At 39.7% G+C, this 16,053-nt stretch overlaps 1 protein-coding gene across 1 annotated transcript in view; it reads right to left on the minus strand.

Annotated features, from left to right (window-relative positions):
* SPTLC2 (serine palmitoyltransferase long chain base subunit 2) overlaps nt 1-16,053 on the minus strand; it is a 78,820-nt gene that overhangs the window by 52,407 nt on the left and 10,360 nt on the right. The window contains exons 2-5 of the mRNA XM_037394398.1: nt 13,993-14,187; nt 5,688-5,842; nt 4,496-4,644; nt 4,035-4,159 (exon numbers count right to left, since the gene is read on the minus strand). Coding sequence (XP_037250295.1) covers nt 4,035-4,159; nt 4,496-4,644; nt 5,688-5,842; nt 13,993-14,187 — 624 coding nt within the window. The remainder of the gene's footprint in view (nt 1-4,034; nt 4,160-4,495; nt 4,645-5,687; nt 5,843-13,992; nt 14,188-16,053) is intronic.

Consider the following 16,053-nt stretch of genomic DNA (forward strand, 5'->3'; position numbering starts at 1 on the left):
TACTACTAGGCTGAACATTTAGTCACAGTGTTATCACTATGGACTACTGGAACGCATACTGGGGGATTAGTTTGTACAAGAGCAATAATATTTCTAAATAACCTTGGCCCACTCCAATTACTATGCAAATCTTCCACAACTCCATAAACTGTTAAGTTAAAAATCCAAAAGGCGTGTCAAGATGCTGAAGATCTGATAGTAAACACGTGTTTGTTCTGTGTTTCTCTATTAACAACTGGTGGAGGGAAGAGTCAAGAACATTTCTTCCCTGCAATGAGTTACTAGAACGGACTGTGAAAAAGCATTGCCTACAGTTACACAAGGAGGTGTCACAAACAATCAGAGTATTTTCTCCACAATAAAGAAAATTTTGCACTAGAATTGTAACGTACCTAGAAATACTCTACAGCCTGGGAAAGCTCGAGACTGATTTTCCTCAGAAACTACACTAAATCTCAAGTGTTCAAACTGTTGTTACAAGGATTAACACTGCACATTTCAGCGACTGGCATAAGAAGCATGGAAATCTCCAGCTAGTGTTTGCTCTGTGGAACTACTATACCAGACCGAGTATGTATACCATGTCAGAGGGCATTGCTGTTAAACACTACTTTACCAAAAACTGAATATAATAATCCAGTACTAGTATCCTTCTTAAATGGTCAGAACCAGGAAAAATGATAGTTTAAAAAAAGAGAAGAGATTAATAGTCCCAAAGGAGCTTCTCCATAAAAAAAAACAAATACAAGGCTTTTGGCAGAGAAAGTAGATTTAACAAATTGAAGAGCAGGCTCCCTTCACCCCTGTGTAACAGAAGAGGACATTCAGTTAGACCAAAAAAAAAAAAAATTTAAAACTGAAGAGGAAGTAAAGTCTAGTATTGTCTGCCACTAGAGAGAGGGCAAAGTATCAAAGCACACTGGTACAGCACAGCAATCACTGATGATCGTATGTAAAACTGAGTCCTGCTACTACAACAGTAAGACTTCAGTTGCATTTAGCAACAAACTAATAATTAAGAGAGCATCCAGAAGACTAACGCTAATTGGAGATCAGTCTACTGGTATCCAGAAAAATATATGCCAGTGAAGATCAGACTTCCCAATGCATCCTACAAAGCAGACATGGAAACTGATGTGAACACCACATCTTGTCAAAAAGCACTGCTCACAAATTGTGTAATTCAACCCTGAGCACTTAGTTTCACAAACTAACAATACATGGGAAATCAGTTTTCTTACAACCAAAACCAAATCCTTCAAGCACCGTTGCTCTAATTCCATTATCTCGCCTCTGTCAGTCCAGATCTATGATGAAAAGCTCTATGCTACAGCCAGTACAGAATGCTGTTATTAGCTAGTTACAGTAACATTAATGACACTTACTCCAAAACAGGCAACTTTTAAGTCCTAGCTTAGCCTCCAAATGGTCTAACAACTTCTGACTATGCAATCCTCAAATCTCACATTATTTGTGCTCTAGACTCAGCATACTTGGCAGTGACTGTACCAGGCAGCCAAAAACTTGGCTGTCAGCTGTGGGTCTCTCCTGCTGCAAACTGCCAGGTGCAGAAAGACCTGTTTTTACTGATGCTTTAACAGTGCTGAAACACAACTTTTAGTGTACACAAACTATACCTGTTTTCAGCACCTGCTTAGTAGAAGCTGCTGTTAACAAGGCATAGTGAATAAAGATCAACCAGGTAACGCTAATGAAGCTTTTGAATTCCTTTTGCTGACCAATGCTGAACCACCAGATTATGGGGTAGAGACAGATCCTCCTCGGATAGTCAAGTCATATTTGTTGCTATGAAAAGAGGATCTAGTAGCAACATAAACCAAGCGCCTCAGGATTCCACAGAGCAAAAAGAGAACAGCTGGTCCAGTATTACATATACGTGAGTAACTTTATTGCAGTAGTTTGTGTTACAAGCTAATTAAGTTGCAATATAGGTGCCCAGATACAATGTTAATAACTACTTGCTTCAAATCATACTCCTGACTGTCGAAGAAACTGCTTCTAGCCAAATGCAGAAGCCATTACTGATTATATTTGCCAAACATCCAAAAATTTGTGTTCCAAGCAGCTTTGCACCTGAAAATGTACACAGGACATGCAGAGAGACACAAACAGTAGCACAAATATGAGAGCCCAAGAGTTTAATCAAGCACGAGAGTTTCTGGCATTACTGAAGAGTCTACCAAAGCACTGCCAAACAGGCTGTGCACACACAGCCCATTGTGTACTGGGTGGTGCCAGAATTCAGGATTTATGCGAGTCTGTATTTGCAGACAATGAAGAAAAGTGCAATGGGAAGCTGCTTCAGGCAGGCAAAAAAAGGTATTTAGTGAATGTTCTGAGCTGTGAAATGGTTCATTTGACAAGAACTCTTTTCTTCAGAGGAAAGCATTTTCTTTTTGGAGTATTCACCTGAGTATAAGGGCACTTCTAGTGTCACGAGGCAGGGGCTTCTTACTATTTGATTTAAAGTGCACAAAATCTAAGCATGCTCATTACTAACACAGTACAGACTGCTGTATCCATTTATAAAAAAAGCTGGTTTAGTAAACATCCAAGTTATGTGCGTGAAAACAGGTATGATACATGCCTTAAAATTCACCATTCGGATTCTCTCAATGGTTACAAAACCTGTTATAGTTCAAATGTGAAAACTAAGGAGCTGAGTAAGTTATCTCAAGGCTATTCTCATAAGATATTAAAGATATACAGTGGGATTCATATCCCCAGAAAAAAAGTTCAGTCACTTTGCAGTAATGGCCAATTTGTACTGACTTACAACAGACAGAAGTCTACTTAAACGTATCTGACCACGTGTGTTCTGAATTCAAAAGGTCTCACAGAAATCAAGAATTATTTTTCTGTTGAAGAGAAAATGTGGGAAGATAAAGAATAGAGAAATGCAAGTAAAAGATACGTCAGGAGTAACACACATGGTTCAAAATCATAGTACTGCTGAAGTACTTGACTTCAGAAAGACAGGATTTGAAGCACTGAATTTCTCTCTCGCATGGGACTCAAAAATGCCTTTCATTATGGAAAGCATCTGATACTTAGAACTTAAAAGACCAAAAGAAAAGAGATATTATGTAAACAGTGCTGCTTCATTATTACAAATAATATGCAGGATGCATGCAGGACGACACTACAACTAGTCAAGAAGAGATTTGCCAGGAAAAACAAGGCAGCAATTTTATAGTCTGTAGATACCGTAAATGGAAGAATTTACAAAGTGATCTCAGGAAGTGGAAAAATAAATAAATGGAATAGAGGGAAATAATTCGCTACAGAGGATCAAAGAATTCCAACAGGCTAGTAGTATCAGGCTAACAGCAAACCATTTTCAAGAAGAGAAACCAGTTCCAGTACTTGCACTGTTTTACTCTAAGTAGGAGCTAAGGGAACATATACATTGCATCAGAAGATACAAAGAGATTTCTTAATTTCATTTTCCAATAACTAAAAAACCCACGCAGGACACCCAGGCTGCATTGTGTACTGTTTTATGGGGCACACAGCAGACATCATCAGTCTTTGCATTTGACCTTGTTTCTCTCAAATAGCTTTTCTACTAGGATTTTGCTCCTTCAATGGAACGATTTTTCAGCTGTCGCTCAGAGATAATAAATTCAGTATGTACCAACATGCAATGCAGCTTATCTGTGTGTCTCACTGACACAATCACTTCATAGCATCTCAAGAACATCAAAATACCATCAGCCAATCAGCCTGTTAATCAGCCACCATTTCATACACTGAGTAGCCTGAGGAAGCGATCCTTCTCATGCTAGGCTCTCCCCCAGAAAGAGGGCAAGATCTGGACTGGTATTGGTCCCATGGATGCTGTTTCCCCAAAAAGATTTTTCCTGAGGTTAGAAATGCATACTGTGAGAGTTTCCACAGAGAGTATCTGCAGGGCTTGCCACCGAAGAAAACTAATACCAAACAAGTGGCTTCTAGAAAACCCAACCAGCAGAATCTGTTAGATGAGCTTTAGCCAGTGACTGAAGCCATACCTTGCCAACTAAAGCAGGAATGTTCATAGAGTTGGTTGCAAACCCCATTCCATACGCCATTGCAGATTCCACACCTAGAAACCTGGCAACTAGCTTTTCCAGCTCCTCATGTTTGTCCAAGTTTCCTGCACATAAAACAGGTGAGAAATTCAGAGTGAGAAGAAGCTTTCACTATTGCTATATACTATGAGAAGAACTTCCACCAATCAGGCTGCTCTTTATTTAAAGGCCCATAAGGGAACACTGGGAAAAAATAATATATATATATATATATGAAAATAAGAGCGCCAACTGCTGTGCCATGCAAACTAGACCCAGCAAGTCAATTTGTCTCCCCTGAAGTAAAAGCTTCTTTTTTGATTAATGTAAAGTGTAGAACAAGTAAAGTTTCAAAGACCTGTGATCGGACTACAGACTTTGAAACATCTATCAGGGGAACATCCTACCTTGCTCCAACTTACCCATCTCCTGCCTAGTGCTGCACACTCCAGCTCCATACTGGGACAGAACTTTAGATGCTGCTTCTTGGCAAGTCCCAGCCTTCTGTGCAAATCCAAGGTAGTTGTAGGAACCCATATTAATAATGCCCTTTATCACTCTCCCCGTGTACCTGTGTTTTAAAAACACCACAAATTAGGACACCCACAATTAAAAAAATTAAATACACCAGAAGATTCTTATTTTAGTTTCTTAGAATATACACCGAAATGTTAAAAAAATCAACAGAATCAACCATTAAGTATTTCAGTACTGCCCCTCATCAAACCAAAACAATCAAAGAGATGCTTTCCCTGCTTTACAGACTCAAACTAGCTCCCAGAAGGGTTTAGATTAAAAGGTGATTTTGCTATCGTATCTAAAATTGCTTGATGTTTCTCAAACCGTTTGTTCTTCTGACGTGTCTACCCTCCATCCCAGAAATGTACAACTTTCTTCTCAATTACAAAATAAGATCTCCAGATCAATTAACTTGGCAGCCCCCCCTCAAGCAGGATATCCTCTAACCACAGAAAGGAAACACATCTGGCACTGCTATGTTAACAATACACGACAAGATTAAGGAAGAAGTTCAGCAGAAAAAAAGAGTTTTAATTATTCTGTCCTTGAAAGCCAAGGAGAGACATGACTAGTTTCACCAAGTTCTGTGCTGCAAACCTCTTCACATCAAACTTGTGATGCATGTTTGCAATTTGTAAAAATCATTGTCCTTGCATTTCTGATTTTGTTTCTACCGACTACTTCTGTTCTGACTCAAAACAATCACGTTAAATGCTGCTACCTGAAACTGAATTTACTTCAAGTGTCAGGACTGATTCTAAATCAACACAAAGTCACAAGTAGCAGTGCAATACAAATTATCTACTCCAGGTTCTGCTCATCGCACACAAAAGTATTGATTTTATTACAGGCATACACCCGTGAAATCTTAACACAGCTAGGAACCTTAGCAAACAGCCAAAAAATTATACACAAATCACCTCAGTAGCCAGATGTGTTTCAAAAGAGCAAAATACTTTGACTAAATTGATTGAACCACTGGAAAGCCCAAAACAAACACGAATCACTGGTTGTTTAACCTCACAGCTTCCAACTTGCTCTTATAGACCCGCTTCAAGACAGTCGTTGGAAACCTTTTCTTCATTTGTGACTCACGTGAATGTCCAGTTATAGTCATGAGAAACTCTCTCCATCATGTCCACTTTGGCCCCTGGCACACTGCAGATTGGACGGTTCCAGCTGTCCCGAATCCGCATGTAGAGGTTTCTGTTGTAGAAGTTTTCAAAGTCCTGGTACAATGGGACAAAGTCCTGAAATGCAAAAGCACTGAAAGTAACAAAGGAAAATATATATTACAGCAAACTAGAAATAAGAGGAGTAAGTTGTTTCTGTCATTTGGATGTAATTTATAAATAAATAAAATCCAGAAAAATCCAAGGGGGGGGGGGGGGGGGACCCCAGAAAAAGTTAAATAGTTCATCACAAGCCCTGAAATCAAATTCACCCAAATTGGTTTTAATTCTAGAAATCCATGCCAGTGCAAAATTATTTGAAGGTGGGGCTGCAGCAAAGCTGAAGAGATTAATCTACTAGTGCCAAATTCATCCAGCTAGACGTGATTTCCAAACTTCTTCAACCTGCAAACATACCATGCCTAAGACTTCCTCAACAGTAGGTCCTTATTTGTATATAACTTAAGTAGCTCATAGAATCTCAAAGCCATCAATCACAACCAGAAAAACCAATCATGGCATTAGGTCACGCTTCAAGTTAGAAATCCTCAAAGAATTCTAACTTACAGCATCACAGAAACTGAATTGGGAGCTCCTAATGACACATCAAGGTTTTGTTCTCTGAACTCAAATGGGACTTGAAATACCTTGGCTCTCTTTCCAGCTCTTGCTGGGTAGTTGAGGAGAGCACCTCTCTCAAAACACACAATAAACCCACATGGTGAAATGCATGGGCACATCTCTGCAAGAGATTTGGATTCAGCCTTCAGAGTTAAACAAAGCAAAGGAATATGCAATTGCTTTTTGGTACCAAACAGTATGCATTGCTCTGCTGCATGCACAAAGAATTTGAAAACTGAAGTATTCTGCTGTATTTTACTCTGTACATAAGAAACAAATTGGATACAGCAGCACTAGCATTATTATAGAGATTACTGTTAGAACTTCCTACAATTTTTTGTTCTGCATCCAAGCTAATAAGATACATTATGGCATCTCTCTTCTGCACAGCTTATCGGCATTTAAGTCCCACAGGATTTCTTTGTATGAGCTTTTCCTGAATTCTAGCTTCCCTTCCAACGTTTTTCAGGAAAAGTGACTGTCTTGAATGGATAACACACAAGAATGTCAAACTAACTGTGATAGCAAGGACATCTGAGCACCCAAGAACATTTTTTCTGGCCTATTTAAAATGCTCCAAAGTCATGAGATTTCCTTATTACTATTCAAATAAAAAGGAAGTTTGACATTCAGTAGTGATAAGAATGCATAATTCATTTGCTACTGCTGGGGGGGGGGGGGGGGGGGGAAGCCTTTTTAATAATCTACAAAAGGAAAAAGTAGAATTGTAGAATTTAAGATAAAGGTAAGAGCCAGCATAGCACTTCCTGTTTTTCTTAAGAGAAATAAATGTAAACTTGGTGAGGGGCGTTTTATTTTTGGTGACAGGATAAGCAACACAGAGTATCTGTCCAAACAAATATTATGGTGCCTGACATTTGTACCACTGAAACAAAACCAGGAGCATTTATGTCAGCTTAACAACTCAAACAAATGGGCACTGACCAGCTTTTACGTAACAATGCTCGACTGCAGCAAGACCTTCCTATTTTAATGATTTAACAACTTTGTCCTTTCAGTTTGGAGTAAAAGAACCATCTAGGTCCACCCCTTTGCATCCCCCTACCAGCACCTGCACAGGAAAGACAGTCCGAAAGTGCCGATTTCTAAGCAGATGTAGTTGCACCTAAGCATAACGACGTGCCAAAAAGGCACAAAGACACGATTTTTCATCATTTCAACTATGGAAAAACAATCAAATTTAGCCAGTGATCACTGGGAAATACACAATGAATAGCCAGGGAATCACAAGTGTGTCCTTTCTCAGCAAAGGCTGCGGAAACCGCATTTCTGTAAGCCAAGATGCATGGAAGGGCAATTATTTCTTCCACCTTCCTCTCCTTAAGTATAGTTTTGCATTATTTCACATGTCAGGTCTTTTAGAAAAGCACTTTGTCAAGAGAGATTGTAGGTCAGCTAATACAAAGCTGTAATCCCCTAGAAAATCATTAGTTTTCTAAAGTAGCTGCACAGCTCTAGCCTTCCTTGACTTCAGCATCTCACATTGTTCTAGGCAGAATGTTGGTTTTCAAGGCTGAATCACTAACAAACTGGTAACTTTCACAAAGGAGAAAAACATCTTGGTATTGACAAACGCATTCAGGAACTCCAGTCATACCTGAAGTTACATAGCTACTGCAGTCTATTACAAAGTGGTGATATGCATGAGAATACTTGTAGCAATATACTAACATCTCAATTCATGACACTAATCCGAAATAATTATCTACAAGTTACTGAAACCCTCTGTTACATAGTTTGTAGAGGTGTGGGGAAAGAGAAAAATCAACAAGAAACTGTGGCACATTAGAAGATCAATACCTGTGGGACTTGGACTTATGTCTAATTATAATCTACCGAGATCTTTTCAAGCATTTTCAACTCCTCTTAACCACCTTTGCATGAGAATTCAGCTTCCCAACAGTTACTCAAGCACACTATGTGACCCAGGAAACAACTGAGATTTTAGCCAACGTTCTTGGCTAGGACCAGAGGCTGGAAGTGAATCATCACACCAACTGAATCAGGTACGCCTGGGCTGATACAGTCCACTCTTACCTCAGGTTACTGATCAGATAGACCATGTTTTCTTTCGAAACCCAAGCTGGCAAAGCAGGAAGAGTAACAAGCTCAACTGGTGAGATAAAGACAACCACCCACAACAGGCTGACACCCCCAAAGTATACAATGCAAGTATGGTCTTACAAGCCAACAGGATCACTAAGTTTAGAGTGATTTAACTGTGAAATAAAGAAGTTCTCTGAACCTAATGGATTATTATATGGAAAAAAGGAGTCTTAAAAGTCAACAAGAATTCAAGGAACAAACGATGGCTGAGGGAATTAAGGTCTAATACGGAACACTGGCCTTAGTTTTTTGGGGGTACCAAGCTGTACCATTATAGCAAAGGGCTCTAAGTGAGGCATCAGCTTAATGCCAGCCCCTTTGTGGTCTGTCCTGCCCCCCAATAAACCACCTTCCGCTAGCTCTTATGAGAAAGTCCCTGGGAATAGGACAGGCAGGGAGTGTTATTTTGGCAAACATCAAAATTGGACTGTCTATTTCCTCAGTAATCCTAACCCTACCAAGAGGTCCTCATGACCCAGGCATCTCAGAACACCAAAACCAGAAATGGTAGCGATATCGTGCCTTTATAAACTAGTACAGACCTTAGCAGCTTGAAGGCCCTCTTTTGGAGCTGGCATGCAGGACCATATGGTCTGCCTGCTACTTTAGGGGTTGTTTTTTATGTTTGTTCTGCTCCACCTTTCTACAGTGTGGCATTTCAGATAGAGAGTAGAGAGGACAGTACACCAAAAAGACCACTTGAATTCCTCATGCAAATCAAACTCTTTCAATCCTTGAATCAAGAAAAACAAACATTTGGGGAGGAAGGGGGGATGAAATCTATCAATCCATACTAAATCAAATTTTTAGCACGTGCAGCCGCAGTGCTCTGCTGCAACAGTGTCCTACCACTGGAAACAATCACTGTTACCTTTAAACGGACTTCAGAGCTTATTATTATTTTTCCATCAAGTTCTCATCCTATCAGATCAGATCAGACACTCTTTCTAGCCATAACAGAGCATAAGAGTATCAGCCTGAGACAGAACAGCTTCATTTGGAGGAAAAAATAGCCTAGGAGTGAGTGGTATCTTTGAGCAATCTTCAGAGTAAGGACACCCAAACAACTTCACAAAAGTGAAGGTTACACTGTTTCCAAACAAGGGAGCAAAAGCAGTGTGTTCTTTCATTCAAATTCCTATGAACTAAGCTAAGAAATCCTGAACAGCTCCATCCCTGTTGATTTCAGCCTAGAACATATATCCTGTTAGTAAGGTGATGCCTGATGAAGAAACCCTAGTGGTCTCCCAGAAGCCTGAAAGGCATAGTGATTTCAAGAAAGGGTGAAATAAGTGAAGAATAAAATTCTCCCTTGGGGTGCAGCACCTCAGCATAAGCGATATGGGAATCCAAGTTTTCATCATACTGTAAATTAATACTACAAGTGAAGGTCATAATGAGAGCTTTGTAACCATTAGCTTGGGGCACGGTGACATGCAAGTGTAGTTATTATGCTGCTTTTAGAGCCAAGTTTTCACAGCATTGCACCTAAGCTAACAAATGGTGCCATGAGCACCAGCTGGGCTTATCTGCAATTCACATAATGCGTTCCCTGCTAATACAAAACTGACTCTGAATGGAAATCAAGCAGACAATTGCAACAAATTTCAGGCTTCTAAAAGGAAGCAAAAGGACTAGTTCCATCTCACCACTACAGGAGTCAAGAAAAAATGGAGCAATGGCTGCAGGTAACCTTTATACCATCAGGAGGCCTCTGATGAGCTATACAGGTGCTAGGACAACACTGAGCAAAGGGCTCCAGTTTACTGCCACTGAAACACTCCTACAGATGGGATTCCTGTGAACAAGTGTTTGAAAACCCCAGGTGCTAGAAACATGTTTTAACTGAGCCAGCTACTGAGCATGAAGAGGTATATTCGAGAGCTACTGGCCCCATTTGCCCAGTTGCTGCCCTATACAAAGCATACAAGGTGATCAACAGGCAAATCAGACTAGAATAAACGTAAAAGTGATTTTCATCCTGCCTACACAATCCTACAAGCATTTGCAGATTTAACTACATTATACGACATTACATTAAATTGGGTATGCATAAATAGATTCTAGCGTAACTATGAACGGTCATGTTAATTTTGCCACTTACCCATGCCTAAATAAGGCTGATAACGCTTCAGAAAGGATGTGCTACATACAAAACACTCGTTTCCAGGAAAAGCCCAGCTAGATATATTTTTAAACAAAGCCAAAAGCCATCAGACTATTTCCTGGAAATCAGTACTAGCAAAGTCTGTCCCTCTTCACCCTTTTGTGTTCCAACATTGAGTCAATATTAGGCTTTCCTGGACTCATTAATTTTAATGCAAGGCTCTAAAATTCCAAGGAATTTACTCACTGTCAGACTCTGTCCCAATATAGACCTATTGGAAAGCCTTTAAATTAGTCACTTGCGGTTTCTAGTTCTGACACACAGACTAAGATTACAATATTAAGTGACAAGTCAAGGAAGGATTTGCTCTACTGAAATATATTGCCCTCTAAATCACACAAAAACTGAAGGTGACTTTTGGGGATTTCTTTTGTTTGTTTGGGTTTTTTTAGACTACATTTTGGATCTAACTTTACATTATGCTTTTAACTGTGATCACCTTCAGAAACTCACAACAGAAAATCCACATACTTCAGTTCAATGGCTTTCAGGACAAGTTCATTCAGCCCTTTATGAAATGCTTCCTCGCACTGTGTAATTCTGTTTTGCTGATAAAGCAGGTCGTCACACACTGTTCAGCTACACAGCTACTCCCACTGCCTTTGCTTTGAGCTTTTCACCTAAGCAATTATGAACTATTAAAGCTAACCCTTTTGCTTGATACTTAAGAAAATCATAATCATTTAGTTGGCTCTTTAGAATTTAAATAAGAAAAATGTTACTGTTCACACAGAGGTCACAAATCTGCCAGAGCAACCACAAGGCTCCTCCAATTTGCATGCATTAATTAAAAAAAGAAAGAAAAACAAAAAGCATGAGTTTCAAACTTTTTCCTGTGCACTTATATCTGCACTCACTTACCAGAAGATGAGTGGGCTGTCAGCCAGCAGCTTGAGATTTTCAAATATTTGAAAATCATGAGAAACTGATTGAAAACAAGTCATTGAGCACCCACCAGCCCCCTGTGGCACCAAAATACAACCTAGCTCCCACACCAGACTCACTACAATGTGCTCTCACCAATTCATTCGCAGGCAAACAAAGCTTAAAGCAGCAAAGTGTGAGGGTAAGTACTGTATGTTCTAGACCTCACATGATCACTTTTCTCTTTGTCCTATATAGGAAACAGCTATTCCAACCAAAGCACTAGAAATGTGATCTGGGGAAGAACACCAGGCTGAGATTTCTTCAACGGCAAAACTTTTTTTTAAACAGGATTTCCTATTTTTCATTCTTACACAATATTCACTGGCACTTCTTACTAGCTCCATCCACAGATATCTTACGTACGAAACAAACCAAATACATGCATCTCTTCCCTGCAAGCCATGACCAACACGCAGACTCAAAGGGTTTCAATTCATCTGTCTGGGAGGTGTACTTGTTAAGCAAATGCCTTTCAGGGTAAGATGCAATGCAAAGTTAATTTATAAAAACATTTCAGGGTAAATTTCTTTCAGAACTAGGATAATCAGTTGCTAATAAACTCTGTGCTTCAATGTGCCCCGTGACAATCTTTAGCAAGAGCCTAATATCAATAATGTATTCCCTAACTAGACCTAGTGCCCAAGGTCCTCCTTTTGTACGCTCATGTGAAGTCATGACTGCTCCCACAGAAAAGGGCTACCGTAAGCAGTCCTGCACCTTACATAATGGTAACAAGTATTTCAAAAACTGTGCAACAGAAATTAACCACTACAGTACAGAGTAACTGCACCAACACTGCACTTACTCCTTTATAATCCTCAAGTACCATCAGTACAGACCAATATTTAAACCTTTATTCTAATGTCTTGGTAGATTTCTGCAACTGTTTGATTTTCCTCTTCTGTATCAGCTTCTAGTATATACACACAAAAATACAAGGGTGTCACGTTCCCAAGTGACACAAACCACCACAGCACAAATTACATTAATGAACACGTCAAGTTTCAAGCCAGCCATCCTTATTTGGATATTGTAACTGTTAAAAGGGGTCTAAGATTTTTACTTCCAGATTCCAGAAGTCAGTTCTGGAAATAGTGTAAATTTAAGCTCCTGTACTTTTAAACCAATATGAAATACCTATTATGCATTTAAGTCCTATGAGAATGTTTCTATTTTGGAAATAAGCGCCTTATTATTAATCAGTTTAATTCTACCTCATGATGCTCACAAAAAGAAGCTACTGTAAAGTAACTCTAGGCATTGGTTAGTTTACTGCATCTTAGCTGATCTACCGTAATATGATATGCCCTTTACTCCAGCACTGCCTCCAAAAAAGCCTTCCTTTTTTTTTTTCTTCCCCTTGATTATTTGTTTGCATTAGTGAGATGTCCTTCCCACCCACTCTGTCTTCCACTAGCCAACTGCTTTTCTGGCTGCACACAGAACCAGAAGCTGGGAAACAAACGCCCTTAATATTTTCTAAGCCAGGCTGGCTCCCCAAAGCAGTTGAGAAAAACAGAATCCTGATCAACAAGAGTAATAAGCTAATTCACTCTACCTTTGGAGCAAAGCTCACTGGTATTCTATACTGTGCTGAGAGAGCTCACTCTAAGCCTTAGCAGGAAATAGGCTGCAAACTGCAAGTTTAAACAGTAGCTTTCGTAACAGCAATTAATTCCTGTGGGGAATAAAAGCCTCTAGACGTATTTTACATCTACTCAAAATTAGGATTCTCTAATTCTAGATTAACTGCTGAAGCAGGCAAGATTTTTCACCTGGTAACAGAAGCTTTTGTGAATAGGTTTTATCAGGAATTACTTACTTTTGATTACTACCAGTGAGCCAGGAGTCAGTACCTCAGATTACTCACCAGCTAACCTGCTAGAGCTTTGACTCCAGATGAATTTAAAGTCATCCAGCTTGTGCTCTGGTTCTCATCCACAAGTTTTTCTTTGCAGCCACTTAGGCCTAAGAGAATTAATACCATGCTTCCAAATCAAAACCCAGCCACAGGAGCAGCATCAGAAAGCCTCCTACTGCTGTCAAACTCAGACCAGATCCTCTGGTAAGCATTTATTTAGCTGCTGATGCTGGCATATGCAGTCCCTCTCTCCCAAACCCTTGTTTCTGCAGGCAGGGCATCCCTCAGCAAGTTGATATAACCTCAGTGAGCGAGCAGCTGCATGGTGGTTAAAACATGACAAACTGTTGATGCAGCATTGAAACGCTATTTAGTTTAATGACACAGCAGTACTAGCATAATATTTGGGGCATCCAGAAGACTAGAAAAACAGCAGAAAACTGACCAACACTGCTCCCGAAAGAAATGCTCACGATCTAGCTTGACCACATCATTTCCCACCTACCATTATTTCCCAGCGGTTACCTTTTGTTCTTCTCTTTCTGTTGCATTTTGACACTTCTCAATCTTCCACTGCCGCATGAAATCTCGCAGATATCCAAAGAGAGTGAGAACACCATAGCCTACGTAGGTCAGCACAGCAACCAGCATTGGTGTTTCTTCGAAAGCTTCATTGAAAGGCCTTTTGTATAATCCTCCATTGTGCACAATATGATTTATCTATAGTAAATATTTAAAGAGAAGCAGTTGTGAGATACTCATTCAAGAAACGATATAGGCATTTCAGAGTAGTCCCTGCCCCTCCAACCAGCTATAAGCACTGCATCCCCCCCAGCCCAGCTCAAAGTACGTCCAGCTAGATCCAGCCATTACTGATAAATACCATCTGTTTCCATAGATGAGGTTGCCAAGTTGTTAATGTAACCAAAGTCACAGTTACTGATTTAGCGCAGTTTAATCTAACATCTCATTAAAGTTCTTTTAGGTTGTGAAGCTACATAGGAGAGCATCGCTTATATCAAGGCCAACCAAAATGAAAAAATTGCCTTCCCCCTTCACCAAGAACTGGGTAGGCACAAATAACAGTACAGTAAGGCTTCCCAGGCTTGCCACAAGTAAAAACAAAACAGAAATGATAGTTTTATTAATCTAAACAATGTATTCTTAGAATTATGAGAATTGGAAAAAAAACCCTGGAAAATATCAAAATAGACTCAACTTTGGAAGCCTGTATTACTCTAAAAAAAACAAGCATAAGCTAGTCTCTCCGTAGCTGTCAGCCTAAAGATGCTGACGTAAATGCTATACTCATTCACGAGGCGGACATGACACCACAGACAAAAAAGTCATTGTATACACAGTTTCAACATCGCATATATGTCAGCACACAGAACAAAGCAAGGCTTTCTGCATAAAATCCACACTAAAAGTCATCCTGCCACTTGCATACCATCTCCTGAAGGTAAGAACCTGACTGGTTGTTTAATACATGTGCATGTCCATCTCAAGTACTACCACTACAAAACACAGTATTTGTGAGTATTAAAGAAAAACTTCACAGCTACAAGGCAAGGGCTCACTCAACATAACACTGCAGGGAAAGCCACCATGGTTTTAACTAGATTACTTGTTCAAAGAACTAAGTTAAAGACCAGATCTCAAAAGTCAATGTATCAAAACATAGAAATTGCTATCTATATTCCTAAAAGTTACAGAACAGCTACCCTATAATAGAATTGCTACATGTGAAAGAACACTCTCCAAGACATAAATCCCCTATCTATAGCATTAAATATATACATATAATAAGAAATGTATTTTTAAAAATATTCTAATAAAAGAAACATCAACACCTAGGAAAGAGGTTGATCCTAAATACATCAAAAAAGGACAACAGCCAATAATTACTGAAGGGTGGGGGCCAGCAGACAGAAAAAACCCAGTTATTTACCTATGGCACTCCTAGTATCATATGGGAAAGAAAGACCCAGAGTTGTACCAGCCTCTAACAGCTAATGAATCAATAAAGGCAGACATACTTGCCGGCCTCAGCAGACACTGCACTATTTGGAAAGTGACATCTGCTCGTCTCAGGTGCTGAAGCAAGTCTGCATTTCAAGCCTGGCATTAATATCTTGAAAGTAATTTTTCAGACAACAAGGGTGTGCTCTGAGGATACAATTATGCTATAGCTATGCAGTTACTGAGCATAGAGACTGCACCAGCACCTTCCTCCTAATACTCATTTCTACCTCTCCCCTTCTACTGACACAGACATCCAGAACAAAGTTTTAAGTAGAGCAAATCCTCTGGTCACGCTAGTTGCGAGGACTTTAGAATTGGTGCCAGTGCGGAAAAAACAGCAAAGATACAGGAGGAATTTCTCTTCTGGCAGCAGCACTTACCCAGATGCAGATAACTAACCCAGAGCATTTTGAGGCCAGGTTTAATAATGAAGTAGTTTTAAAAACATACTGTACACAGTAGTGGCTTAAGCTAGAAAATGACCATGCTTTGGAACAGGTGTAGGAACACCTGCTTACCACATTGCAGCTCAGATTATGGCAATTTAAAGCTTTAGTGGAG

This window comes from Falco rusticolus, chromosome 7 (genome assembly GCF_015220075.1).
Source record: "Falco rusticolus isolate bFalRus1 chromosome 7, bFalRus1.pri, whole genome shotgun sequence".
NCBI lineage: Eukaryota > Metazoa > Chordata > Aves > Falconiformes > Falconidae > Falco > Falco rusticolus.